This window comes from Trichoderma ghanense (assembly GCF_004382785.1).
Source record: "Trichoderma ghanense strain CCMA-1212 chromosome Unknown scaffold_0, whole genome shotgun sequence".
In the NCBI taxonomy this organism is placed as follows: Eukaryota; Fungi; Ascomycota; class Sordariomycetes; order Hypocreales; family Hypocreaceae; genus Trichoderma; species Trichoderma ghanense.
The window spans coordinates 2,914,440-2,941,847 of record NW_027395663.1 but is presented as its reverse complement, the minus strand read 5'-3'; the positions used below and the strand labels follow the sequence as shown (position 1 = coordinate 2,941,847).

The 27,408-nt window shown below is 56.4% G+C and overlaps 10 protein-coding genes across 10 annotated transcripts; 4 read left to right on the top strand and 6 right to left on the bottom strand.

Annotated features, from left to right (window-relative positions):
- Window positions 1-1,603: 1,603 nt before the first annotated feature.
- Window positions 1,604-3,139, top strand: CCMA1212_001008 (Peroxisomal membrane protein PEX29; the record flags this gene model as incomplete). The annotated part of the gene is made up of 1 exon (XM_073698448.1): window positions 1,604-3,139. One exon carries the CDS (start codon window positions 1,604-1,606, stop codon window positions 3,137-3,139), a length of 1,536 nt encoding a protein of 511 aa, XP_073563545.1.
- A 467-nt stretch (window positions 3,140-3,606) lies between these two features.
- On the bottom strand, window positions 3,607-5,028 carry CCMA1212_001007 (Geranylgeranyl pyrophosphate synthase; the record flags this gene model as incomplete). Its single annotated transcript, XM_073698447.1, has 1 exon — window positions 3,607-5,028. One exon carries the CDS (start codon window positions 5,026-5,028, stop codon window positions 3,607-3,609), a length of 1,422 nt encoding a protein of 473 aa, XP_073563689.1.
- A 2,234-nt stretch (window positions 5,029-7,262) lies between these two features.
- CCMA1212_001006 (Cell division control protein 14) lies at window positions 7,263-8,226 on the top strand (the record flags this gene model as incomplete). The annotated part of the gene is made up of 2 exons (XM_073698446.1): window positions 7,263-7,733; window positions 7,771-8,226. 2 exons carry the CDS (start codon window positions 7,263-7,265, stop codon window positions 8,224-8,226), a joined length of 927 nt encoding a protein of 308 aa, XP_073563690.1.
- Window positions 8,227-8,691: 465 nt separating this feature from the next.
- On the bottom strand, window positions 8,692-10,125 carry CCMA1212_001005 (uncharacterized protein; the record flags this gene model as incomplete). The annotated part of the gene is made up of 2 exons (XM_073698445.1): window positions 8,692-9,809; window positions 9,945-10,125. The coding sequence occupies 2 exons, from the start codon at window positions 10,123-10,125 to the stop codon at window positions 8,692-8,694; spliced, it is 1,299 nt and encodes a 432-aa protein (XP_073562968.1).
- Window positions 10,126-11,179: 1,054 nt separating this feature from the next.
- On the bottom strand, window positions 11,180-13,034 carry CCMA1212_001004 (Indoleamine 2,3-dioxygenase 1; the record flags this gene model as incomplete). Its single annotated transcript, XM_073698444.1, has 3 exons — window positions 11,180-12,206; window positions 12,271-12,803; window positions 12,999-13,034. Coding segments are annotated over 3 exons (1,596 nt in total), but the record flags the coding sequence as incomplete, so codon positions are not given.
- Window positions 13,035-14,026: 992 nt separating this feature from the next.
- On the bottom strand, window positions 14,027-14,939 carry CCMA1212_001003 (uncharacterized protein; the record flags this gene model as incomplete). Its single annotated transcript, XM_073698443.1, has 2 exons — window positions 14,027-14,490; window positions 14,558-14,939. The coding sequence occupies 2 exons, from the start codon at window positions 14,937-14,939 to the stop codon at window positions 14,027-14,029; spliced, it is 846 nt and encodes a 281-aa protein (XP_073562970.1).
- A 2,707-nt stretch (window positions 14,940-17,646) lies between these two features.
- CCMA1212_001002 (INO80 complex subunit 4) lies at window positions 17,647-18,563 on the top strand (the record flags this gene model as incomplete). The annotated part of the gene is made up of 2 exons (XM_073698442.1): window positions 17,647-18,062; window positions 18,143-18,563. 2 exons carry the CDS (start codon window positions 17,647-17,649, stop codon window positions 18,561-18,563), a joined length of 837 nt encoding a protein of 278 aa, XP_073562971.1.
- Window positions 18,564-21,169: 2,606 nt separating this feature from the next.
- Window positions 21,170-23,530, top strand: CCMA1212_001001 (Ran-binding protein 9; the record flags this gene model as incomplete). The annotated part of the gene is made up of 6 exons (XM_073698441.1): window positions 21,170-21,966; window positions 22,047-22,270; window positions 22,341-22,468; window positions 22,537-22,783; window positions 22,847-23,329; window positions 23,388-23,530. The coding sequence occupies 6 exons, from the start codon at window positions 21,170-21,172 to the stop codon at window positions 23,528-23,530; spliced, it is 2,022 nt and encodes a 673-aa protein (XP_073562972.1).
- A 585-nt stretch (window positions 23,531-24,115) lies between these two features.
- On the bottom strand, window positions 24,116-24,499 carry CCMA1212_001000 (uncharacterized protein; the record flags this gene model as incomplete). The annotated part of the gene is made up of 1 exon (XM_073698440.1): window positions 24,116-24,499. One exon carries the CDS (start codon window positions 24,497-24,499, stop codon window positions 24,116-24,118), a length of 384 nt encoding a protein of 127 aa, XP_073562973.1.
- A 2-nt stretch (window positions 24,500-24,501) lies between these two features.
- On the bottom strand, window positions 24,502-25,882 carry CCMA1212_000999 (putative GTP-binding protein EngB; the record flags this gene model as incomplete). The annotated part of the gene is made up of 2 exons (XM_073698439.1): window positions 24,502-25,301; window positions 25,876-25,882. The coding sequence occupies 2 exons, from the start codon at window positions 25,880-25,882 to the stop codon at window positions 24,502-24,504; spliced, it is 807 nt and encodes a 268-aa protein (XP_073563255.1).
- Window positions 25,883-27,408: the final 1,526 nt, after the last annotated feature.

Here is a 27,408-nt window from a genome sequence, read left to right as displayed (position 1 = left end):
TGACGACCTTCGCTTATGCCCATGCGTACTTCGTACATGATGCGAATGTCACTGATGCGATGCTTGCGACCTGCTTGCAGCAGCGCCCTGGGATGAAACAGTGCGGTACCTCGTCACCAACAGAATAGGGTACGGCCATCCTCATCCCATCCTATCACTCTGCAGTTGCCGCTGCATGGATCAAGCTCTAGATGTTTGTTGATGCGCCGTGCGTCCCGTTCTGGAAAATGGCCTCAGCCCGGGTCTCCGTTTTCTCTCTGCCCGCCCTCTGGCTTCTCAGCGTGCCAATGGGACCGCTCTGCTGCTTGCAGAATGGCGCCACGGGTTGGCTGTCAATGTCAGATCTTGCAAGGGCTCTTTCAGCACGTGTCTTGGTGGTGCAGCTGTTGAGGTGCTCCGTTCCCAGCACGGAAGCTCTCGTGTTATGGCATCTCCATTGTTGGGTATTGCTTGGGTGCCGTATGGGCCGTGTTGGGTTGCGACCGTCATTCTCTAACGGACGGTTCGTCTTGATGGAGAGGCTAAGTAAGTGTTGGTCCTTGGACCTTCAAGGTATCGTTTGATATTCTGCTCTTGGTCTGGTGGTTCTCATCACGACGGTACAGGTTAGGCCCTCGTGATGATAGCACCCGTACGATATAAACGTAACTCGACGGCACGCAAGGAACAAAGGAGGTGAACAACCCATCTGCAACAAGCCAAGCATTCGAGCTTCTCGGACTTGACAAGTGCGGAGCACAACCGACATGGTCGGAGAGGGACGGGCAGATCCCCAAGATTGATTGCTGCTCCATCCGCATCCACCCAAGCCGTCGCCAGCGTTTCTGCACAGTTGTGTCATCGGTCCGCCACGTATGTCTGGAGATGGAGCCGCAGCAGCCGTCGACTCGTTTATCCGCCAGGCCTAAAGCCGTCTCTGTGCATATTCTTCTCGTGCTACTGCTGCTGGACGTAAATAGCCCAGATCCTTTGCGGTGAGGAGGCCCACGCAGAACCGCTTTTGGGGCCCTGTCGACTTCAATGTTGTTTAGATCAGCTCCATAATTGTCACAGCCCTCTTTGGAGCTGAGTGATGGGGAATATGGTTGATTCTGACTGTCATGTGTTGGTTCGTGCCGCCTGGTATGGATGCCAATGGGATGACTGCCATATTCTCTCTCCCGAGTCGTTGAATCATACAGTCAGCCGCTCAATATTCGACCAAGGATGGAATCTGGTGGTGCGGCGACCCTTCCATTGCACCCTTCTTCTTCTAGCTGCCGCCGGCTAGCGGCTCTCGACGTTTCCCCCCCAGAAACAGAACGGGCGAATCAGCGAAATTTCACAGCGTTAAGAGTGTGTGCGAGGTTTTCGTGTGTGACTGGCAGCGATTTGCTGCAAGATTCAAAGTGTGGCGCGCCGCACCCTTACCAGCCACAAAAAGTGAGATCATCGCCTGGCCTCGCGTCACATGCCAGCTCAACGTCCCTCATTGCTATCGCTATCCATCTACCCATCTGCCAATCTACAACCACCGTCATCGAACCCTATCGCAGCATCATCCCGCGAACCATGAGATAGAGCCGAAAAACGTCCTGCGGCGCTGGCTCTCTCACCACATGCCATGGACGACTTCGCCGCAGAGTTAATGGCAGCCGGCCGCGACGGCTCGCCAGAGCGACCGCCTGAGCGAAAGGTGCAAGTGCCCTCGGAACTCGACCCGTCCACGGCGTCGCCGCAGCGCATCGGTCTGCGATCCGGTCTCGCGGCTCTCCGAGAGAAGGCGAACATACAGGATCGCCTGGTAGAAAAGTCAGTATACACACAGGATACAGGCGAAGAAACTCAAACGCTAATGGAGGGTTGTTGCGTATGTCGCAGGCTTCTTCAACAAGTCATCCCCGCCGAGGACCGCCATGGCCCAGAGGTCACCATATCATCGGCCGACGATGCGGCGTTCCCGCAGCGGCCGGGCTTCAACCTGACGACCATGTCCAACAACTTCCGCCGCTTCAACGCCCGCATCGGCGTCGTCTTCAAGTTCCAGGCGCGCATGACGCGCATCCTCTCCTGGCGCAAGCCCACGCACACGCTCTCCCTGCTCGCCACGTACACCTTCGTCTGCCTCGACCCCTACCTGCTCTGCGTCCTCCCCATCGTGGGCATCCTCCTGGGCGCCTTCATCCCGGGGTTCCTCGCGCGGCACCCGGCGCCGCCAAAGGGCACCCTGTCGAGCGAGCAGAGCATGGGCTACTCCCCGCGGGGCCCCCCGCTGGCGCCGGCGGCGACGGTCCGGCCGGCCAAGGAGCTGAGCAAGGACTTCTTCCGCAACATGGGCGACCTGCAGAACTGCATGGACGACTTCACCCAGGGACACGACATGGTGGTGGCGCTGCTCGTGCCCATTAGCAATTTCAGCAACGAGGCGCTCTCGTCGGCCGTCTTCCTCTCCCTCTTCGCCGCGGGCGTCTTCATGACCATTGCCGCGCACATGATCCCCTGGCGCCTCGTCTTCCTCGTCGGCGGCTGGGCGGCCGTCGGGTCCGGGCACCCGGCCGTCGCGCGCCTGCTGGCCGCCACGCGCGAGTCGCACATCCAGCCGCGCGAGCAGGAGGCCAAGTCCTGGCTCGACGCCTGGATCGCGACCGACGTCATCCTTGACTCGGCGCCCGAGACGCGCGAGGTGGAGATCTTTGAGCTGCAGCGGCAGTCGGCCGCCGGCGAGTGGGAGCCGTGGCTGTTCTGCCCGTCGCCGTACGACCCGCTGTCGCAGCCGCGCATCGCAGGGGAGCGGCCCCGCGGGACGCGCTTCTTCGAGGACGTGATGCCGCCCGACGGGTGGGAGTGGAGCGAGAAGAAGTGGGCGCTGGACCTCTGGAGCAGGGACTGGGTCGAGGAGCGCATCATCACGGGCGTCGAGGTCGAGACGGAGGGGGAGCGGTGGGTGTATGACATTTACAACGAGCGCGAGGGGCGCACTGGCATGGTGGACGATCATAGTGATCATCAGTCTGAAGGTAAGCCGAGCGGCCGATCTGGCGGGATGCCGCACGTGAGTTGGGAAGAGGGCGAGGACGGGACGGGGAAGAAGGGGGAATGGAGGAGACGGAGGTGGGTGCGGTTGGTCAAGAGGAGGGTTGCTGTGGCTGGGGCACAATAGCCTTTATGGGGGATGGAGAGGAGCATCTTCTCTCTTTTCGCTTTGTTCCAGTATTATCATTGTTCTTCGTATATTAGCGTTGCCATTGGAAGGTCTTGATATTGATCTGTGTTGATGTGATGAGTTGTCATTTGACATGACATGTGACGAATATCTGCTGCATGCGTGATGATGATGATGCTACTAGGTATTCTACTGTAGAGACTGATACTGCCGCTTTACAATGCCGGGATATAAGATCGAGAGCTGATTGATGTGCAATCCGTTGCCCTCAAAGCATAGAACCAGGGTGGTAACAGGTGAAAGCAAGAGGTGAGCAATGATGGAATGAAGGATGCAAGGAAATCATTAACCATGCTGAAATATCAGTCGCTCTGGCGCCAAAAAAGTGTCCCAGAAACCAATTACGTAGAAAGCGTGAAGCACTCCCCTCAACTGCTTCCATCCGAGGCAGCAAACCCCCAATCTCAAGACGAAATAACCATCTTATCCAGAATCTTGTAGATGCCAGCAGCCCTGCCAGACGCATCGTCCAGCTCGGCAACCATCTTGCGGGCCCTGTCGATGAGCGTGGCAACCACCTGGCGGGTGTACTCAAAGCTCCCCTTGGAGTCCATGTACGAGACGGCGTAGCGCTTGACCTGCACGTCCGTCGTCTTCTGCTTGAGAATGTTGATGAGCTGCAGGTCGACGGGGTCGGCGCGGATGGCGTGGATGACGGGGAAGGAGAACTTGCCCTCCGTCAGGTCCTCGCACATGCCCTTATTGTGGCTGTACTCGCTCGACGAGAGGTTCATGTAGTCGTCGCGGATCTGGAAGATGAGCCCGATGATGTCGACGAGGGGCACGCAGTCGACGGCCGAGGTGGACTCTGCCTGCATCAGCTTGATGCCGAGGCGGAACAGGCCGCCCGTCTTGTTGCCCACCATCTCGAGGTAGTCGTCCTCGGTCGGGCAGGTCAGCGTGTCGCGCCAGAAGAGGTCCATGCCCTGGCCGCGGTGCAGGTTGATGAGCTCCTCGGCGAAGAGGGCAACGGCGTGCTTGTTGCCGAGCTTGACGAGCTCCTGCAGAGCCGCAAAGTAGATGTAGTTGGCCGAGTTGATGGTCTGCGCGACGCCAAAGATGTTGTGGGCGACGGGGAAGCCGCGGCGCAGCTCGGACGAGTCCTGGACGTCGTCGACGAGCAGCGACGCCTCGTGCAGCATGCCCACGACCTTTGTGACGATGGCGAGGCTCTCGGGCGGCACGTCGAGGAAGGCGTTGAAGGCGGCGATGATCTGGGAGCGGAAGTCCTTGCCCGGGTGGCTGACGACGTACTCGAAAGGGCCCCGGACAATGTGCTCCTTTTCGTCGGTCCACGTGCCGCGGCTGCGGAAGTCAAAGTCCTCGTGCGCGAAGCGGTCGACGCTGGGCGGCGCCGAGGGATTGACCTGGTGCTGCATGTCGAGGGCGGCGAGGTCGACGTCGCCGTAGTGTATTCTCTTGCTGCCTCTCCGAGGTGGAGGTTGAGGGTACAGGGGCCGCTTCGACATGTGTTCCGGGCGCTTGCCAGCTAGCTTGGAGCGCGGGGCCAGCCACTGAGCTTCGCTCTCGAGCTCGAGTAGCGGTTCGGGCTCGGGGGCGACGGTGGAGGCGGAGGTGGCGGCAGCGGCAGCGGCAGCGGGAGCCTCGAGGCGTGGCAGCGACGAGGCGGAGGCGCGGGCCCAGGTGAAGCTGTGGCGCTGAGCCGGCGATCGAGGCTGTAACGGCTGCGATTGAGACTGAAGCTGCGCTTGGAATTGAGCGTGGGATTGGGCGCGAGAATGAGGCTGGGAGCGCAGCAGACGCCTGCTCGAGGTCCGGGGAGGAATGACAACGGGTGAGACGGTCAACTCGGATTGGGGGCGCATCGTTTCCCGTCAAACGAGGCGTCTCGCCTGGTCTTATACTGCCGTTGTGGCGCCAGCTGCGATGGAGAAGCGGCGGGGTGTTGAAGAAAGAACTGGAGGTGCGGAGCACAGAGTACAGCGTACATGGCATGACCTGGCATTGGATGGTGCATGCCTACATCCAGACCTTACCGCATTTTGGCTTCGCCTGGTGGTGAGGGAGCTGGACGGACATGGACGGACAGACAGAATCGGCGGGGCTTGCAGGTGATTAGGAGCGGCATCTCGTCCGTGGCCCTATCAGGCGAAGGGCTCGCGGTGGATTGTCCAGGGCGGCAGATGCATGTTGGCTGCAGCCTTGGGGACTGAAGAAGCAGCTGCCTGTCTGGCCGCCGGCTTCCCGGATGTTGGCTGGATGCCGTGGAGCGTGTATGTACGCGTCGGCGATGCTGAGAGGCTGGGGAGAGAGAGGAGCTCGTGAGGATTGGGAGTGCGCGGCAGGAGACTCGTCAGATGGGCGGAGAGGATTGTTGGTGCAACTGACTGCTGACGGGCTGTTGGGGGTTTCACGAGTGTTGCGTGGATGGATGATGCTGATGAAGGCTTTGGCGATGTCGAACGGGTGATGGTACCAGAAGGGGAATGCCGAGAGCTGTTGGCCCTGTTTGATAGGACTCATCCAAGTGGCACTGACATCCAGCCTCACTCATCCAAGCATCAAAGCGCCGAAGATGATGCTGACATTCTGCGACTCACGACGACTGAGGTGATTCAATCCCATGCAGAGTCGGACGCTATCGCCAATTGAACTGCCGCGAGGCATCATGTGGCAATTGAGGCAGAGACTAGATCGCCATCGTGGACCGGGATTGCGAAGCGAGCGGCAGGAATCAAGTCGATGTAACATGTCAAATGCAGCTCGAGTCCGTTTGAGCCCGAGCACCGGCCGGTATGAGCATGGTTTCGTCGGTTCAATTGCTTTATTCCCATTATGCCGTTCCAGCGTCTCGAAGATAAGGACTTGTACAGTACTTGCCTTACATAATGCAGTCGGCCATTACATGTAATCACCAGTGCCGGGGGTGAAACATGAACGCTGGATAAGCTGGGGCAGTGATTGATGCTGGAACTTGGGAACTTCATGCACATGCAGCTTCATGTCATCCAAGTCTGTACCGTACCTCAGCTTGGATGTATCCGTATGGGTGCATGAGCTGAGCGTGTACCACAGCCTGTGCCTGTTGCTCCGCAGGCATCCATTGGCACATGCGTCTCCAAACCAGCATCTGCGTCTTTATAAGTCAATTAGTCGCAAGTGCACCGTCCACCAGTCAAGCAAGCACCCTGCGGGATATCGACGTCAACAGCAATCTCGACGTCTGTCAAATCAAGGCACAAGGTCCAGGATCGTCATCGCGCACTTGCTCGCAAAACGCTACTAATGAATGGCGTGCAGCCGTCCGCGCTGCAAGCACTCAGCAGAACTGCCCAGTTTCAGGGCCTGGCCGGTCCCCGTTCGGCCCTCCCGCCAGGCGCTAGCAGCTGTCCCGTGGCCGCCGCGGTGGAGCTCAATCAACTGTCACCCCGCCCACAGGCCCCAAGCTGCCCATGTACGGCGCGCCAGTGGCCTGTAGGCTCCCTGTAGGCTCCCGAGGTCCACTGTATCCTGTCCGTTCCTCAAGCTCCAAGCTGCGTCTCCCTTCTCGAGCCCGCCGTTGCCGGGGAAATGAAGCCCAGCCGCAACGACTGGCCCGAACTTGATCTGATGGGCTGAACCGGCGCTCTGGAAGCTTCCCACGCAAAACACACACATACACACACTCACTTGGTTATTGATTTGACGCAGTGGCTTTTTCTTCTTCTCGTCTCCCTGCGTATTGTTTCTCTCTCTCACTCTCACTCACTCTTTACATGTCTTTTTCTTTAAGCTGTCAACCTTCATCTTGATACGCCCAATGCCTTGTGTCTTTCTCCTTTTCCTCTTGTATTAACAGCTTTGCGTCTCACTGGCACTGCATCTTCACCCAACCACTTCCGCTCGTTATCAAACAACCACACAAGACGTCATCCCACATCCCCACCATAAACAAAGAAAACAAAGAAACAAGGAAAAAGGAAACAGTGGAAGACTCTCATCTTGGTTTCTGCCCCAATCTTCTTTGTCCCTTTCTTTGTTGCTTCTCCTGTCCATCATTTCGAGATCAGCCTTCCTGCCCAACACAGCGTACCCGCCGCTATCGATTACCGAGATCACCATGGAAGCTCTCTTGTCACTCGCTTTCGATAACCTGTCCTCCTATGACGGACCCAAGATCCGCAAGGGGCTGCGCCAGGTCGAAGGCCTCCTCGCGCAGATTTGCCTGTCCAACAGCTCCTCCGGACGGACTCGATCCTCTTCCCTCTCCTCGCCTGCGGCTCCCCATGACGACGACGATGCCTCGGGTGATGCCCCTCGCAAGGACCTCGCCCAGCTCACCCAGGACCCGGCCTTTCGGGAGTTCTTTAAGCTGCAGGAGGGCTTCGAGTGGAATGTCGCCATGCGCCTGACGAGCACGCTGGATCGACTCATGGCAAAGGGCAGCGACGGCCAGAACGACCTGCTCATCCTCAGTGCGCTGGATCTCATCCAGGGCGTCATGCTGCTGCACCCCCCAAGCAAGGCTCTTTTTGCGCGGGAGCAGAATATGAATGCAAGTCATGGACCAGACCTCAGGGACCCCCCCCCTGTCACGAATGCTACCCACGCTAACCGTACCTCAATAGCTCTTACTCGATCTTCTCGAGCCCTACAACTGCCCGGCGATCCAGTCTGCGACTCTCCTGACCCTCGTCGTCGCCCTCATCGACACGCCCAACAACACGCGCACCTTTGAAGGCCTCGACGGCCTCCTGACGGTCACATCCCTCTTCAAGTCGCGGTCCACCTCCCGCGAGGTCAAGCTCAAGCTGGTCGAGTTCCTCTACTTCTATCTCATGCCGGAGACGCCCTCGAGCCCGCGCGCCGACCAGCGCGGGTCTGTCTTTCAGCGCAGCCCCTCGAAGCTTTCCGGCGCATTTGGCGCAGACGGTAGAAGCGGCCGCAAGCGTGCCAACAGCAACGGGGTCATGACGCTGACCACGGCGGAGAAGCAGCAGCTCCTGAGTCGCCATCTTAGCAGCGTGGAAGACTTGGTCAAGGACTTGCGAACTTGCGCGCCCTTTGGCGGCATTGTATGCTGAGCTGGGATCGGCATATAGAAGGATTGCATGGGGGCAAAAGGAACCTCGGCATTCCTTCTCTTCTTCTCTTCTTCTCTTCTCTTTCTTTTCCTTCTTCACTTCTTCTGCCCTCCTTCTTCTAATTTCACTACGTCGTTTGCAGGACTTCTTTTCTTTATACCCCCTCGAGCTAGCCTCTTTATTGGGTGTCGGAATCTTGGTGGCGTTGGGTCGGATTTGCAGCCACTTGCTTCCCAGTGACTGATAGCATGTAAAAGAAATAAACGAAAAAGACATGCTAGATTCTTGTGATTTTGTTTCCTGGCTTATTCCGTCCGAGGAATTGAAGCCTCCATTTCCGAGTCTGAAATCGGACGGTATCATGTATTACAGACTAGGTGTTTGACTCAATAGATGGGCACCTTGAAGCCCCCAATGTCCTACTCTTCACGAATGATATCTACTTGTCTTCCTTCACGCTATCAGTCAAGGCTTATTCTCCTTGAAACCCGGATCCTCATCCCGCAACGGCGGACTAGGCAACGGATTCCCGCCCTGCAAAGGGGGGCTAGGCAACGGGCTCGCCGGCGAAGGCATCGGCCAATTCCCCTCGGAACCATGCAACTCGAACCTCCCATCCAGCGTCTCCGGTGTCCGCAGCTCCGTGAACGCCATGCTGCTCACGCCCGATCTCGGCGAGAGCGCGCCCGACCCGGGGACCTCGCTGAGGAGCTCCCGGTCGGTGCCCAGCTCCACGGGGTCCGGGGCCGAGGACGGAGAGCGGAGGGTCCCCGCGTCGGTGACGGCGGCGCCGGAGGGCGTCACGGAGGAGACCATTTCCCAGCGCTGGGCTGCTGCCGCCGCAGAAGAGTCGGGCGAAGTCGGTGCGATGGCCATGGGCGCGTCGCCTGCTGCGTTCATGTCGTTGTTGGTATTGTTGTAGGGGCTCGATTGTCGGGCCCTGCGGCGGGTGAGGTAGAGCCATGCCGCTGCGGCGACGAGGAGGCCGCCGCCTACGACTGCGCCGACGGCAATGCCTGCTTCTGCGCCGGGCGAGAGGCCCCCTCCTCCAGACGAGGAAGAGTCGTCGTCACCGCCTGCTGCTGCTGCGAGGGTGCTCGTCGGCCCGCCCGTCGCGGTGGAGCAGTACCCCGAGCCTCCAAACGAGGTGCACGCCTGGCCGTTGTCGCAGCAGCCGTTGCCGTCGGGGCACCGGAACTGGCTGGTGGTGCATCCGCCGTCGGCGACGGGCGTGAGGCCCGGCGGCGGGCTGGTCCTCGTGGAGACGCAGTGGCCGCCGGCCTGGCAGCTTGCGTCGTAGGGGCAGCAGTTGCCGCCGAGGGAGGGGGCGCAGAGGTAGAAGCTTGTTTGCGGACAGGCGCGGCCGCAGCAGCCTGTGAGGACGGTTGTTATTCTGGAGGGCTTCTGAGAGGATGAGGTGAGGGTGATTGTTCGTGTGACGGAGCAGCGGACGGCGGTGGCAGGGCAGGGGTTGTCGGAGGTGCAGGGCTGGCCGATTGCGCAGCATTTGGGCTGGTTGGAGGAGTTGACGTAGCAGTAGCTGTTGTTGTCGCAGCAGCGGTCGCCGTGGCCGATGTCGAGGCCTGGTTTGGCGGTGTTGTCAGCCTTGCGGTGTTATGTACCTAGGCATGGTGGTGAGGAGGAGGGGAGACGAAGGGGTTACTAGTAGGAGAGGATACGAAGGAGGAGGAAGGAAGCAGCAATTTTCGGCGTCTTACAGCTGTGTGCGTCGTCGCCGCACGATCCCTCGCGCTTGAACAGCGGATGCGACCTGTCAACGAAGTACCGCGGCGTCAGGCCTTCCGGGACGAGTTGCGCAGCGGCGTATCTGTCCCGGGCGGCGCTGGCGGAGGCGAGGCCCGTGAGCGGGAGGAGGAGAACGAGGAGGAGGAGCCTCATCGTGTGTTGGGCGGCAAGGGCATCCTTCTTTTCTTTCTAACCTCGATTGACGTGCTTGCTTCGAGGTCAGCAAAGCGGTTCTTCACTGGAGACGCGACGAGATTTGAAAGAGAAAAAAATAAATGCGAGAAAAGAAAAACAAGAGAGGGATGCAGTGCTACCCTGATGTTGGGAAAGCCTTTGCAGCCTCGTGTGTGGTCTGTCGGGACAAGGATCTGCTTGACGATGACGGGTGTTAGTGATGCAGCTAGAGGGCTCCATGATCCATGCATGCTGCGACGCCGTTTTCCGGGTCTGCATCCTCTTCCAGAGAGGCACCCTGTCGATAGGATGGGAGATGGCAGTCAGACGGAAAAGATGAGCTGCAGACGGAGTCGATCCGTTGTCCACTCATCCTCATTCGTGTGAGTATCTTGGAAGAAACACCATCTAATTACTGGTTCATGATGCCGTGTTAGAATCAGCCCTCTCAAGACTGTTGGTCCGCTGTTTCAACTCCACGTCTGCTTGTAGGCAGTCAGAATTCTGCAATCCTCGAATTGACGGGGCTCTGGCCGTATTTGCTTCCTCCATACCAACAGATACATAAGGTAGTAGGTACTTGTGTGGATGCTCTCTTTGTGGATGCGACTTCATTTATCCTGCATGAACGGGCGCCTTGCCCTGCCTCACCCCGCTCCGAGGGCTCACCCGTTGCGTTAAAGTGGTTGAGTTTGTGTCGAGCGAGAGAGCTTTTTGTGTCCGTTTTGGGGTCCTTGGCAACGAGGCATCGAGCTGCCACGGAGGAATAGGATGCGGGTTAGGCGATTTAGAGCAAGTGCTTATTACACCACGCAAAGGGTCTTCGTGAGTTCATGGCCAAAAGTAAGGGTTCACCATCTCACAGGTTACCGTCTATTTTTGACTACATACCAGCTTACAGACATGACGTGACTCGATCTTCAACAGGATGCAAATAAACAAGGACAAAACTTTACAAATTTTTCAACACTATCCAATACATGGGATCAAGAAACACTATCCAGCTCGGTATAATTCAACCCTCATCCCATACCTACTCCCTCTTAACACCCCGCTCAGCGCAAAACTTGTCCACCTCCTTCCGCAGGGTATCCCTCTGCCGCAGCGCCGCCTCCATAATGTCCTCGGCCACGCTGCCCAAGCCGTTCTCGTGCTTGACCTTGGTTTGCTCATGCACGTCCACCATCTCCTTGAGCACCGCCTCCAGCTGGTTGGGCAGCCAGGTGACAATGGGGCTGCCGCCGGTGGCCGTTGGGTGAGACGTCTGCTTGAGGATGTACTCCCTGGCAAAGCACCAGTGGCGCCAGCGGAAGTCTCGCACCTCGTTGAGGATCTGGATCCACAGGCTGCGAGACTGCCGCAGGAGCTCCTCGTGCTCCTCCGACTCGGGCTCGCCCTTGTAGCCCAGGGCATACGCCTTGAGATCCAGATCCAGAGAGCGACCCTTGACGTACTGCAAAAAGGTCTTGTGGTTGCTGGGCCTGTATTCACGGAAGTCGTTGAGGATGGCCGTCAGGGGCGTGTCAGGCATGGGCAGCTGCAGGAAGTTGTCCATCAGAGGCACCATGGAGTCGTTGGCGCCAGACTCGCCTCGGAACGACATGGGCTTGTTGTCATAGAGGCCCTCATATACGACGCCGTTGGGGAACATGGACTGCGCCGTGATGCCAAAGATGAAGGTGCGGAAGCTGGTGTAGTCTCGCGGACGAGACTTCCCCCACATGGTCTCCATGACGGCGTTGATCTTCTTCATGGCAGTGACGATGTCGCTGAGCCCTTCGTTGAAAGACCTGCGCTCCTCAATGCCACCGAGGCCAGAGCTTGCCTTGGAAGCTTCTTCCAGACAGCGCATGGTGGCCGCAACGAGGGGGCCCGAGTTCTTGACCATGTCGATGTGGACGAGAACGAAGCCGGCCTCGGAGGAGGTGGGATCGAGGCCATGCTCAAAGGCACGAATGAGGCGGATATTGTCATACTCCAAGCCCTTAGAGGGGTCCTCAAGGCGGTAGTTGTAGAGGGCATAAGAGCCAGCGTACTCCATAAAGGGCATGAAGCCAGTGCTGTGACGACAGGTTAGCTTGTTGACCCTTGAATCGTAACCCTAACCCTGAGGACATGACTTACAGTTCGGCACATCGAGCAATAGGACGGGCAACGTTCTTGGGAAGAGTCTGGCGTCCCAAGCCATAGCTCTCCCCTCTGAGGAAGCGCTCATGGCAAGGCTCGAGGAGATACGCCGAGGCCAGGAACGAGTAGTCCCGGTACAGGGCGTTCATCAGGGGCAGGTTGTCCTTGTACTTCTCCATCTCATCAGTGAGATCCGGGAACTTGGTGTCGACCTCATCGCCAAGTTTGCCGTGGGCAAGGAGGCCGGGCTCGCCAGACAGAGTCTTGACGGGCATGCACTGCAGGATGGACTCGAGCGGCTCAAACTCCTTGGGCAGGGTGGCGATGGGATCTGCACGGGGGAGGAAGCCCCTGGTGGTGGACACCAGGAAGGCGGGGAGGGAGTTGTCGTCGGGACGGGCATCTGTGAGGACCTCGAAGGGAGGCGTGCTTGTTGCAAGGGAGCCCATTGTGTAGGAGTGAGGTGAAGGGGGTGATGTGATGTGATGTGATGTGAGATGCGTGTAAGTGGTGATGGTGTGATATAAAAGCTATTCAAGAGCTGACTTGAAAGATTCAGTAACAGAGCACTGAGTCGAGATGGGTGGCAAACACTCAATCTGGCTCTGCTGAAGCTGAGAACTGTCGGACAACCCCCATCACCACTTCCGGGTCCGCGGCGCCGCCTAAGTACCCGGTGGCCGGAATGGATTCCGGCCACGGGTGGGGATGAGGTCACGACGCACGGCGGCGCGAAGCGGGTCGAGACCGCCCTTGTATTGCCTGTTGGCGGCTGATAGAGGAAGGTGTCGGAGGAGGGGAGGGCTAAGGGCGTTGCTTCACGTAACAGAAACATGGCCCGACGCCGTTATCGTCTGTCTGGCGGTTTGGAAAGGGGGGAGCATGACCATGCGGTACCGTGTGTGGTGGAGATGCCGCATACTGTTGGTGTTTTGTAAGTCGTCGTTATCCAGTACCATCCATCTGGACATGCGCGTGTAACTGTGCTTGCTAGCAGTAGATGGATAATATGAGACCAGCATACATCCGTACCTAGTATGTCAGTATCACGAGTTGATGCCTCTCTCCGCGCTTCCTCCTTTGCCTCCCCTGATAAGGACTGATGTAAGACAGACAAAAGAAGGCTCAGACTCGCTCCAGCCCTTTTGTGGGGGAGGGGCCGGACGCTCCAGCAGGCCTCGCCCCACAGGCTACCGATTCTGCCCGGCCCTTTGACTGGACCATTGGCCGGAATGATTCCGGCCACAGCGACGAGATCGGACCCGGCCCCCTTGCTTGGGCTGATCAGGCCAGGTACGCGCTGTTTCGCGGGAGCTGCCGCACAAAGGACAAGTACCTCTTACGAGGTCGGCGGCTTCCGTGCAACCCCCGGCGCGCCCTCCGGCTCGTACAGGATTGACACGCTAGGTAGGACGACGTTTCTGATAAATAGAAACTGTGTGATTCGTTGACTTGGGAGAGTTGGGGGATAAGAGAGACGGTTAATTTCGTGTGCGGGAGAGGGCTTTGGATATCCCACGGATGTACACAAATGTAAGCTTGACAAAGAGAGACAGAGGAGGGAAACAGTAAGGAAGAAGGCAAGGAAGAGAAAGAAGGCAGCATTCCATTCGTTATATTATGTAGACACAGGATCGTTACTCCAAGCCCCAGTTTTTTTTCATGTTCCTCTCCTCCCCTTGACCGTGTGTTCCCAGCTCATTTCCCATATCCGTCTTCCGTCCATATATCCGTCCATCCTTCACGATACAGATCAAGCACCCCTCCGAAGAGTCAAGAATCCACTCGAAGCAGCAGAGAGCGACACACGATGGAACGTCGCCGAAGCGTTGAAGCTGGGGCCAAGCGGTGTGATCTCAGGCCGCTTCTGTTCAGCACCAACGTCCGTTGACAGCGGACCCAAGGGCTGAGCTTCAAGATGATGGCTGTCGCTCGAGGTGGTGGCCATTGGTGGGTTTGCGCTGGCGAGCACATTGAAAAATGGTATCATTGCCTTTGATTTGCTTTGCTGGTATGTTTCCGCATCGATAGTTCTGTCGACATTGGACGTCGGACTCGCTTCTGCGAAAAACGTTGGGAACGCCGTCAGTGTGACTACGCTTGTGGGCATCATGGTGAGTGTTTGCGTAATCAGTGTCGTCAAGGTAACTATTGTCGTCGATTTCGTGGGAACATCCAGATCAGCCGGATCCTCCATGAACAAGCCACCGACAACAGCTGCTATATGGTGAGCCCAGTGTCGGGAATGTTGAGCGAGAGTAGTTGTGCTAAGCTATAGACTTACTTGCCGGAGCAGCTGTTGGCTCACGTGTCGTCACGACAAGCGTTTCAGGCTTCGAAGTCGTCAAAGGTTCGGACTTGGTTTCTACCGAAGAGTCAGCTTTGGACAACATCATGTTAAAAATTTCTTCCTCAAGAGACTTGATCCTATTGAGGATGGTCTGCAGTTGGTGCTGGGGAACTTGGATAGTGGTCTCATGGCTCTCCTCTTCTGCACGCGCGGCGATCAACTTTGGGGCCCGGTCAAACGGGGACATGTCGGCAGAGAGTTGGTGAACGTGTCTGTGGTTCGGGAGAGTGGAATGGCTGTGAGATGCCCTTCCGCTGTGGTGGTGGGCGAAGCCCAGGGCGAGGCCGATGAGGGGGAGGTGCTCGAGAAGGACCATGGTGAGTGATGCTGTCAAGGTTATTGCGATGGGAATGTGAAGGTTGATCGGATAGTAAAGCGGTTGGTTGGTATGACTTGACGAAGCAGTCTCTGGACCAGAGAGACCTGATGACCATGATATATCATCTGGGGGTAGTGGGCCGTTGCGAGGAGCAACACATTCCAGCTGCTGCGATGGCGACGGACCCTTGATGAGCATTGTCTGGATTCCAGTCATTGACAGCTCTGCTCTGCACGGGATGAGACAATGTCTTGGTGAAGCATCTTGAATAATCACTCTTGGACACAAAGGACGAAATGATGACTTTGTTTCAGCATTTGCACAATGAGCCGCGCTTCTCATCTGGATCTTCAGGTATAGAATCTGCTGCATCTAGATCACACACTCAGCAATGTTGGTGTTGAAAAGTTTCGTCACACGCTGCAGGGTTCGCAGCAGGTCCATTGTGATGCGGCAGCTCGCGCTGCTCCCCAAAGGACGTGGCGTAGTTTATCGCATGACCTACTCTGTATACAATCTCCAGAGCTACTCCTTCAATCGCAACCGAAGGCCATTTGAAAGAGCGTTGAGATTGAAGTCGTCGAACCTTTGGCTCAAGAACACTGTTGGGGCCAGATAAGGTAGGCGATTGTTCCTTGAGAGAGGGAGCATGAATATGTCCTATTGAGTGGACGGATCGTAATGATGGGCTCAAGGCGTCATGGCAAAGCTTTTGATGGATATCAATTGAGACGTTATCGGTCGGCCTATTGTTGGCTAAGGTCACAGTTCCTATGCATCGTTGCTGCAGCGGCTTCTAGAGGCATTCATCAAAAGAATAGAAGATACATGTACAAGATTACTCATCGCACGGATGACGTCGATGCCTCTCGTGATTCAACATCGTCAAGACGTGGTGAGATCTCGTCGGTAACTTCGGCTGCGCTCTAGAATCCAGTGGAATAGATGAAGTCATCAAGGCAAACCGGTTTGCGTGTGCTCAAGGCGGTACGCGGCAACGATCAAATGCTTCCGAAATAACCCCAGCCTGCGTGAAAAGCCACTGTATGGAGAGGCAAAACGGGTCTCTGCTTGATCAATGAGGAGCATCTCACTAGTGAGAATAGAGTAGGCGATTTGGGGGTTGTGGCTTCGATCAAATGTAGAGGGGAAAATGGAATAAAGCCTCATGGCGCTGCGACGGTTGGCAAACTGTTGGCGCCATAGAGATGATAGCTGGTATGGTGTTACGGAACGAAAGCCAGTTTGGTTCTCGTCTTCTTCGGATGAAACTCCTGATTCCTTGCACCTCGGAGTGCATGGAGCAGGGCGACGTAACCAGAACCTGACGGGTCAACGAGAGTAATCAAAGTGCCAGTATAACCTTGTTGCTCTGTGAGATGTTTTGCTTGCTGCTGGAACCCCAACTATCGAGTGACGATTGATTGATCGAAATTGATTAATGAAATGATTGCCAGTCCGGTGGGACGCGCCGGCTTCGGTTAACTGGAGATGGCTGCGAATAAGCCCAGCCCGGTTTTGATTCATGGCGGTTGGTGAGAAAGACGGGCGGAAAACGACTGACTGGTTGGAGCCCAGGCCCGAGGCAAAAGCTGCAACGTTCTCGCTCGAGCTACCATCACGATGAGACCAAGTACTCCGCACTATAGATTCAGTGGCGCGGTACCTGATACACAGGAACCCATCTCATGCCACGGGCTTATCTAATCCCAAATGGCTCAAACAGACCAATCAGAGCAGCCTGAGCCCAACCTTTTCCTTGTCCGGCGCAGGGCTAGTCAGCCTGGCGCGCTGTTGATTGGCTTGTCGGAGGCTGATATAATGCGGGTAAAGGAGAAAGGCAAAAAAAGAGAAAAAAGCCAATATTTTGCTCACAACGCCGTCGAAAAATTCCAAATTATCGCCCCTTGCGGACTGGCGGTTACCACACACTAGTCCTCTTCGGGCGCGGCCACTAAGCGCGGCACCTGAATCTTCCACCCCTCGCTCTTTGTGTTGGAGCGTCACGGTCCTGACGAACAAGAAACCTCTGGGCTGCCCGATTTTTTGCGTTGTGCGCCGCCGCCCTTCTGGCCCGAAAAAAAAAAAAAAAATAACGAGGATGAGACCAAAAGCCCCCGAACCTTACGAGACAAGACCCCAGAAAATGAAAATCCCTCCGCCGCCCGCCGCTTTTCCCCCCTTCGCCTCTCTGTCCACGGCCGCGATGCACCAGCGCTCATTCGTGACATGACACTATCACCGCCGGCCTGCTAATATAGTCCAAGAGTCTCCCAGAGTCGCCTCGCCGCCGCCGCTGCTGCTGCTCTGCTGCTGCTCCACGCAAGGCCCCCAGACCCCCTGACCACCACGCCGGATCACCACCAGCCTTAGGTATTAGCCCATCGCCCGTTCGTCCAGAGCACCGCCCAAAAACCTGCGCCGCCCTCCCCGTCATCCTCCGTATTTTTGCCTCTGCCATCATCACCAGCCCCTCTGCTTCTGCCTCTGCCTCTGCCATCAGCCAGCACGTCGCACCGTCAGCACCGCTCCACCGTGTCATTGCCCACGCAAAAATCTTTCGGCGCCGCCGGCCTTTGAGAAATACTATTGTTGGGAAACCCTCAGAACGGAAGCCTCTGCGTCGCTCGCTCGCTCGTTGCTCTTGGAACGGGACAAAGAAAAAAAAACCTCCAAAGAAATAATCATCGTCAGCCCAGGCGCGATGGCTCCCTCCGCCAAGGCAGCCGACGCCCGACGCAAATCGGCGACCAAACACGGTTTGCTCGTCACCCTCAGCGTGCCGCCCGCCCTGCTACGCGACATCTTTCCCTCCTCGGACTCCGTCAAGGAAGGCTCTCAGTCCCCGGCGTCCAAGAGCTCCAAGGCCGACTCGGAACTCAAAGAGTCGCCCGCCAGCCCCAACGCGCTGGCCGTGTCTGCGGCTCCCTCGAATGCCGACGCCGCCTCCGACTCGAATGCTGCCACTCCGGCCGCCGAGGGCACGCCCTCTTCAACACCAATGCCACCCCCGACTACGAAGAAGGGCGTCAAGCGATCTGCCGCTGCCGTCAACGGCACCAACAACGACGGCATCCCCAAGCCCAGAGGCAAGCCGGGCCCCAAGAAGAAGCCCCGACTGTAAGTTTCTGCCATCTGTCGCGCTGTACAACACACTTTACATGTCGATTACAAGTATACTAACTGCATTGTCTATACAGGGAGGACGGTACTATCGACCACAGTGGTGCGGCGGCCCGCCCGTCTGCCCATAAGCTTGGTCCCAAGGCTAACCAGGGAGCCATCAACGCGGGCCTCCGTGCCCTCGATCGGTCTGGCAAGCCCTGCCGGAGATGGGCCAAGGGCGGCTTCAAGCTCAAGAGTTTCACCGGAGTCGTCTGGGAAATCCCACGATGGACTGCTCCTCCGCGGACCGTCCCCGAATCCGGCGCCGAGGACTCTACCGCCCCTTCCGCCGAGGGCAGCAACAAGGAGAACAAGGAGAACGAAAACGGAAACGAAAACGGCAATGAAGTCAACAGCGTTTCCAACAGCAACAGCGGTGCGGATGTCGAGATGCAGAGCGCGCCCAGCGTCCAAGCGTCGTCACCAGCACCCGTTCCTGTGGTGGCGGCCTCATAATGCTGCGTTTTCCGAGCTTCCTTTCTCACTTTGGTCTTCCACGACACCCACTTCTTCTGCTTCTTTTATTTCTACTGTTCTTTGCCTCATCCCTTTTGACTCCAGATACCTGCTTGATGGGGCACCCTTTCCCCCAAACTTAGAAAAAAAAAATCGGGCTCGGCTTTCGTTTCTTGTTTCATTGGCCCCGAGGAATGGGACACTGGGGATAATCCTTTAATATTGTGCCTTTTTAAAAAGCGACAGTACCCAGCTTGTCGCTGGCGTTGGATGGCGGAGCATCTGGCAGTCCTCGAGGGATCTGCGCAGACTGGAGTATCAGGATCATTTTGTCGGCGTAATTGCATGTATTCAACGGTTTGGCACAAGGTTTCAAGAGTAGATAGGGTCGGTATTGTTTAGCTGGCTGCGGCAATACAGTTCTTTGCTTTCGCGGTTTACGCCGTCGGTGCCTTTCTGTCACGGTTCCTGCTGAGACACGGTGAATGCATCTCTGCTTCTGAAGTAGCTACACACGAGAAAGGTCATGCTATCCATTATCGCACATGGCTACAGATTGGCGATGTGCGATATTTGTCGTTTCGAGGTTTATCATTTTTCTGACCTAGGACATATCCAAGCGACGATGAATGGCATTGCGCAGGATCAGCGAGGCGAATAAGGGTAACAGGCGAGAAGCTGCGCTGTCCTTCAGCTACCAATCTCGGCTCCTCCTCATCATTTTTGCCTGATTTGTTGCTCAGCTTACCTGCACTGGCAGGAATGGTGAGCCATTTTTTCTCTGTTCAGGTCTGGACTCTCCTTGGCTCAGCTTTCTCTCGCAAATGGTCATGGTGTGTGGCGTCGCCGTGGGCCAAGCTTAAGTGAAGGGAGCCGAAATTTCTGTGACTTTTCCCTTACTGTGTTCAATTTAAGCGTGAGGCAGGTTTTGTTCTCCTCTTCCTCACTTTGGGTCGCAGGTCACGTATTCATCTACTCAGTGATTTGTTGGGAGGTTTTTGGGATTTGTTTCAAGGCGTCTTATACGTTGCATCGGCGGTTGCTCATCTTTCGCAGCTCGCTTTATGGTGCTTCGCTTACAAATTGCGGCATCATGTAGCATATTCATTTGATCTGACTGTGAGATTGCTTGGATTTGAGTTTTGACGGAAATGGACTGCTCACTCTCTGGTTTCGGGCAGAGATTTTTGCCTCGTTTTTCGTGTCATTGTTGCGCTGCCGATGGAAGTCGGGACATCGCGTGCTTCATGCGGCTTAGTCATCGATCTTGGGACGCGGGACTAGGCCGCGTTTGGATGGCGGAGAAAGTTGGTGGCAGGCGGGTTTCGGACAAGCAGCTGAAACCTTGAGCTTACTAAGGCGGCTACCAAGGTGCTCGTCTGGTGTCTGACAGCCGTTGACTCGATCTGGAAGTACAGTACTTCTCGTCTTGCTTGAGAGTTGGTTGCAGGAGCGTGGTTCAGCATGTGCTGCTTTTTATAATCGATAGAGTGCCATCGCCCCCAATAATGTACGTTATTCACTGCGGGTGTAAATCGGTGTTCAATGCGCTTTGGTTGTTAATATGGAGTTCTGCCGGTAAAGTGCACTCAGATGCCGGCTCGGATACGGCCTTGAGCAACAGACATGCATGTACAGTACGAGTACAGGTATATCGAGAAAACAAGGAACTCCCCTACAGACGCAGCATTGGCTGGAAATGGCATCATCATGCAGTCTCAGAGCAGCAGAGCACTCAAGTTATTCCACCTCCTCATCCATCCATCAACGGCTGGTCCCCGTGACAAACTGCCTGAGAGCGTTCATGTTGAAAGCCACCATTTTGCCTGCGCTGATGTAAACGCGTTGGATCTGATCAGCACCGCTCCAACCAAGGCTTAAGCGCTGCCCGGCGGCTCCACCCCCTACAAGAACAGTGCTAGCAGTGCTAGAGCGTGCATGACAGCGACTCGGCTCATCATCGCCTTTTGGTCCAGCAGCGAGAACGAACGTCGACCTGCCTGCACCTCCACCCCGATCGATGCCAGCGACGCTCCCGCCCAACAGCAGGTCTGCCAGCTTGTCGAGTCGTTCCCAGCCGTCTGCCGCCCATTGCTGCCCTGTGGCATCTGTATCTTGCGCAGCTGCAGCGCCCAAGACCGTCGGAAGGCGGGCTGCTATCAGCTTGTCGGCCCGCTTCGCCGCTCCCCCTCCCTCGATCCGCCGTACCGCATCTTGAACCGGCTCTTCTCACTCCATCGCTCCATCTCCTCTCTGCTCTCCTCGCAATTTTCCTCTTTTTCCCTTTCCTAATACTACCTTGCTACACGTCACCCGCCGGAAATCCTTCTACTCCCTTGCGTGGCCACGTCCCGTGATTGCGCATTCAAACCCCCCTCCCGCGTCATTGCATCCCTCCAGCGATTCTTTGCTGTATACGGCCTGTATACGGACGCCGGACCTGGAACGAGCGGCGCGTTTGACTGAAGCTTGTTCGAAGCTGCTTCAGTAGCTGAGCTGCTCGCTAGCCAGGCACGACCCCCCCCCTCAATCCCCCTTGTCTTCCACCCCAAAGCTTTGCCCTTTCCTTCTTCATCCGCTCTCCCCTTCTTGGCCTTTGCCTCGTCATGTCTAGTCCGGAACCGCATGGCTCATCTGGCTTCACAGACTCGGAGTCGTCTGCTGAATCCCCCGACTACCAACAGCATCAATATACGCCCGCCCACGATCCGGCCCCCCGCGGCGATAGAGGCAGCTACAACTTCTACACGCATCCCGCCCGAACGTCGGTGCTAGACGCCAACGGAGAATTGCTCCTCGATCCCACGCTCCGTCTTGGGCCTGCGGCGGCCGCGAACTCGACCGACATGGAACGCCAGACGCCCCACGGGGATATGAGGAACATGTGGAGGCCCGTGGGCAGCCTACCCTCCTTTTCTCGAGCATTCGACTTCCTGGCCACAGACTCCAAGGAGGTCGTAGCAGACGTCGAGCCGTTCTTCGTGCCGTCGTATCTCAGGGGGTCGGCATACCTGCAAAAGCTGGAAGAGGCGCACAACGCCAAGCTAGAAGCTCAGAAGGAGGGCAAGCGAAGCAAGGAGGACGGACAGGATCTCGGCTCGTCTGCCCTCGACGTGTCGCCGCTACCTCCCGGGGGACACAGAGGCATACTTCACACCGTCCTCGAGCGGACGCCATTCGACGGCGAGGACAACTTGGCGCCGCTGCCGACGCGGTTGAACACGGGGGACATGTGGACGTCGCTGGAAGTGACTCCAGACATGCTGGGCGTCAAGTATGCCGGACCCAAGGGTCACCACGACCGCGATCACGAAGCTAGTGCCATTCGGGCGAACCACTACATCCCTCCCCAATGTGGGATATACTATTTCGAGGTGCAGATCATTTCGGGCAGACGAGACGAGTATGTAAAATGGAGCTTCTGTTCGGGGAGCCGGGCGGGCCCTGCCGTCGACGAGCATCTCGCTAACCGTGATACTCTAGCACTACCGTTGCCGTTGGTTTCTCTACCAGGAATGCGGCCCTGTCACGGCCAGTTGGCTGGGAGCCGGAATCTTGGGGGTACCACGGCGACGATGGCCGGTGTTTTACGGGTCAAAATATCGGCAGACCTTTTGGCCCAGTCTTTAATACTAGTGACGTGATCGGGTGCGGAGTGAACTTCAAAGACCACACGGCCTTCTTCACTAAAAACGGGCAGATGATTGGTGCGTGGTTTGCGACATGTCCATGGTGACACCCGGACTGTACTAACAGCGCGTGCTTGCAAACAAACAGGGGTCGCGTTCCACGACGTCACAAAGAGCAATTTATACCCAGCCATCAGCTTGAAGAAGCAATACGAGCAAGTGAGGGTCAACTTTGGACAGGCACCGTTTGTCTTTAACATTGACGACCTGATGAAGGTGCGTTTTCCCTCGATATGCCTCGGTGGTTTGCAGAGGAGAGCAACTGACGCGAGGGCCTCCAACAGGAACAACGACTGCAGATTCAGAGGGCTATCTCGGGGACGGACACCTCGCAGCTCGAGCCCGGCATGTCCGAGACGGATCTCATTCAGGCGCTGGTGCTGCAGTTTCTTCAGCATGACGGCTACGTGGAGACGGCCCGCGCCTTTGCAGAGGATCTGAAGCTCCAAAAGGAGGCACTCAACATGAACCCCGACGTGACGGTAGACGGCGTCAGCATAAAGGACGATGAGGACGCCAACAACCGACAGCGTAAGTTGCCGCGACTCGAAGCGCGCGTCGCCCATCATGAGGTGCTGACCCTCGCTTGATTAGGAATCCGGCGAGCGATACTAGACGGAGAGATAGACTTGGCGCTCAAGTACACCAACACGTATTACCCGCAAGTCCTCCGCGACAACGAGCAAGTGTACTTCAAGCTCCGGTGCCGCAAATTCATCGAGATGGTGCGCAAGGCTGCCGAGCTGGCCATGAAGTACGACGGCAAAGGGGGTAACGACCTCGGCCAAGAGATGGACCTGGATGTCAACAGCAGCCACGGATGGGGAGGCAGCATGGAGACGGACGGAGGGGATGCTTTGGCGGAGCTGACAAAGTTGGAAAATAAGATGCTGAGTTATGGTCAGGTCCTGCAGGCGGAGTACGCCGGCGACCCTAGGAAGGAGATTAACAAGGCGCTGAACGAGATCTGGGCGTTGGTGGCATACAAGAATCCGCTTAAGGAGCCTCAAGTGAGCCACCTGCTGGATGGGAAAGGGAGGGTGACTGTTGCGGAGGAGTTGAATTCTGCTATCCTCTGTGAGTCCCTTGGTGTCCTTTCATCTCTTGCCATGGCTGCTAACACGCCTGCTTTTAGCGTCCCTTGGAAAGTCATCACGGGCAGCGTTGGAGACGCTATATGCGCAGACTAGCGTGCTGCTGGAAGAGCTGCGCAAGGATGGCGGCTCAGGAGCGTTTATCTCGTTGCGGGATGTGGTAGATAGCATTCAGCAGGGTTGACAGATGTGAAGAAACGACGCCAGCGATTTTGTCCGTCATCTGAGCGGTTTCGACTCTTCTGATTCCAGCCTTTTCTTCTCTCGGCTGGCCTTTGGGTCTCCCCGTGTCTTTGGAGTTTTTGGTGCTGGGTATCTCCTCTCCATACTGTGCCTCGGCCTTTTTCCTCATGTCTTTTCTTACGTTGACTCATCATTTATATCATTCATTCTTTGTGGGTTGCTTTCGGCGTTGATAGTTGGGATATGGGTATTCGGTAGCAAGTGGACACATCCGCCGTTTGGAGGAATACGAGTAGGGATGGGTCACTACCTAATATAACCTCACTGATACGTGGATACTGTCCGTACCTTGAGAAAGTATGTAGGGGATGTCTCCTGTTGGTGATTTATTCTTTCTTTTGTTCTTTTTTTTTTCATCCTTCTTTGCTTTCTACTTTGACATGGGAGATTTGCAGGGGGAGGAATTTTTGACTCCCTCGCTCTATGTGATTACTTTACGTACCAAGGTATATAGACAGTCCCCATCGATTTCATCTTTTACCAAGACCCGTCACGATGCCATCAATCGACTGCTCTAGTCTGGTGCTCAGACCGCTTCAGGCCAACACCGCTCATACAACCTCCTCCGATGGCTCACCAAATTCTCCAACCCAGCCAAGCACCCCTCGAGCGCGAGCGCGAAGTCCCCCGCCCAGCCGAACCCTTGATCCAGAATCAGCCACGTGTACGCAAACACCTCTGCGTCGAACAACCCCGGATCAGGACGGCCAAAGAACCATTCGTCGCCGGCGAGGAGGGTGGAGAGGGCGCGCAGGGCGTCTGTCGCGTCGGCGAGGAGCTGCGGCGGGGAGATGTTGGCGTGGCAGCGGGTGGTCTTTAGGATCTCGGCGGTGGCGGCGTCGCGGAGGGCGTGGAGGGCGGGGAGGTGGAGGATCGGGGAGGGGGGGAGGTAGAATCCATAGTCGTACATAATCACCCCGTCTTCCACTTGATATCATCAAACGAAACCACCGGCCCACCATACGTGACCGTCTCATCCTTCTTCTTCACCTCCTTCTCCTGCAGGTCAAAGCCCGCCATCTCCAAGATGCTCATCCTGACGCCTCCCACGCCGCCTCCGCTCCCCAGCCGGGGTACGTGATCCATCCCCGCCGCCGTGACGTGAATATCCGGGTTCCAGCCCGATCCTTCCCCCCATCCATTGCCCACGGATCGAGAAATCTTCTTGAGCTCGTCCCGCAGCAGCGTGGCCATGTCGCCGCACCGCTGCGTCCACGAGCCGCCCCCCTTGTCGGCCTTTGTCAGGACAACCATCGTCCGGGTATTCGCCTCGGCGAGGGTCCTCAGAATCCACCTATCCTGCTCCATGAGCCTCTTCTCCGACGAAAGCAGCACCACGGCGCCGCGCAGCATCTTGCGCGCTTTGATGTACTTCCACACCGAGTCCCCCCAGCTCGCCTGGCTCCTGAACCCGTAACCGGGGGTATCCACGAGGACGAGACTGTACCGCGGCATCTTGTCGCCCGCCTTGAGGGTTCCCTTGGGAATGTTTGGCGGGGGCCCCACGGCAAAGGCGTTCATGAGGGTTGTTTTGCCGGGGCGGGCGCTGACGCGTGCGGCGTCGGGCTTGTTGACGAGGGCGTTGAGGAAGGATGACTTGCCGACGTTGGAGGCGCCGAGGATGATGATTTCGGGGACGTGGAGGTTCTTCGGGTGGTGCTTTAGGGATTCGGCGGAGTAGAGGAATTGGAAGCCTGTTGTGAAGAAGGATGCTGCGGANGGGGAGGGAGGGGAGTGTGGGGGAGGGTAATTGGATGTTGGATGACCCCGATCTCGGAATGTTGCTTTACGCAATGAATCGTTGTGAGGCGAGGCAATGGGCGATACAATAGAGTGGACGATGGGAAGAAGAGGCACTAAGGCTTCTAGAAGGGCGTTGCTCGGGAAAAATCTCGGAGTTGGAAAAGAAAGGGCTTGACAAGTGACGTGTGTGTGTGTGTGTTTGAAGGAGAGTTTTGGGCTGCCGAACTGGGGAGCGGGGCGGCATGGCGGGCGCCGAGTGGGGGCCAAGGGTCTGTTATTACCGAGTTTGTATGTTGTTCGCTTCCGATGAAGATACAAGAAGGCATTTGATCATGAATTCAGCATTAGATTGTATAGTTAATCTTCTGATTATGAAGTGATTCAGGGTGTCAGTTGACAGACTTTGGAGGGGTGGTGGTGGTGGTGTGCAAAGACGAGCATCTCTCACGCAACACATCGTGATGGACGAACAAGCACAGCATCAGAATCAGCTCATTGTCCACATTGCCCGTCCAGTCGCCAACCCACGGCGCTGCAGCCCACCCGGCATCGTATCATGCAAGTCCAACAAGCAAGAGAGTGGGGGGAACAAAGGAAAAGAGGAAGAAAAAGATTTTTTTTTTCTTTTTCTTTTTTGGCACAGAAAGTGGTTCTCTCAGCTGGAAAATAGTCTAGATAGTCGACGATCCGAAAAGCGCGCGAGTCGTGGCTTGTCTTTGCATTCGGGCCTTATTAGAAGGAGTGAAAACCCCAGCATCCTTCTCGCACAATGGGGAGCGTATTGTGGTTGGCTCGCCGTCTGTTTTTTCTCCTCGTTTTTTTTGTCTCTTCCCCAGTCTTCCCCCCATATCTGTTGTGATGATTTTTGGAGATCCGGGCTCACCGCTCCTTGGGACGTGCGAGAGGGAGGACAAGGAACAATGAAATGGATGTTCGTTGGTCCGCCTTGATGTTGTATGAATTAGATCCTCTCAGTGTTTTCTGCTTGTAGAAGTTGGAGGTGGTGGTAAGGTGTCAATGCCTTACCGCCCACAGCGTGTATGGACATGGGCGCGCATGTCAAAAGCCAGCGCAGACCCTGACACCATTGTCGACATGGTCTGAGATGCAGGGACTGGAGGACCCTGAATTGCCCAGGGCTTTGAACCCGACGCCCGACGATTTACTTCTGCTAGTGGTAATCCGTGGTAGCCTCGCTGTCGCTTATATATCCCAGGTCTTTACTACTAGAACGTTGCATGGTCGATTTAATGGAAGCCAAGGCGAGATTGAGCAGCAAAATGCTTCTGCCTAGAGCTTGGCTTGTGTCGTCCCGTCTTGGCTGTTTTTTTTTTTTTTTTTTTTTTTCCTTGCTCCGCAATTCGGGTCGGTTCATCCGATTTCTAGCCCAGCCTTTTTCTTCATCTCAGCGGTACCTTGTTGGCTGGTACAGTACTTGAATCACACCAGGTATGTATCATCGCATTGTCTAGAACAGCATGCAAGAAACAGAACTGAAGATGTGGCTGCGTCTCATTCGGTGCTGAGGCGCGGCGTGTAACGGCTGTTGGAGTATAATTATAGCGCTGAATGTTGGTTGTATTGCAGAATTGCAGCTGTGGACAAGTGCGTCTTGCTTCTTGTAGACATTGGATCTACCCCCACTCTCGAGCAGGTACCACTTCTCGATACATGGACAAACTCTGAAGTACTAGGTACCTAGGTAGTCGGACTTTTGTCTTCATTTCCACCGTCAAGTCTCGGTAGTTTCTCGAAAGATCAAATGCTCTCGATGGCCTGCTCTTGATGTGAATGGCCGAGTACCTGGGCCCTAGTGAAGAAAGACAGTACTATCACAGTACTTTCCGTCTCCCAGCTTCACCCTCATCCGCATCCCGAACCTGTCAAGTATCTTAGAATGCCGAGGCAAACCCGGCCTAATCCCCTGGCTCTCCCCCCCAAAGTCCCTTTTCCCCGTAAAAGCCAAAGCTGAAGGTACTCCGCGTTAGCGTATCACTCATTGGCTCTACTGTACGCACCTGTCGTCATATGTAAGAGATGAAATAAGAGCCAAAGAGAAACCGTTCTCTTCCCCCC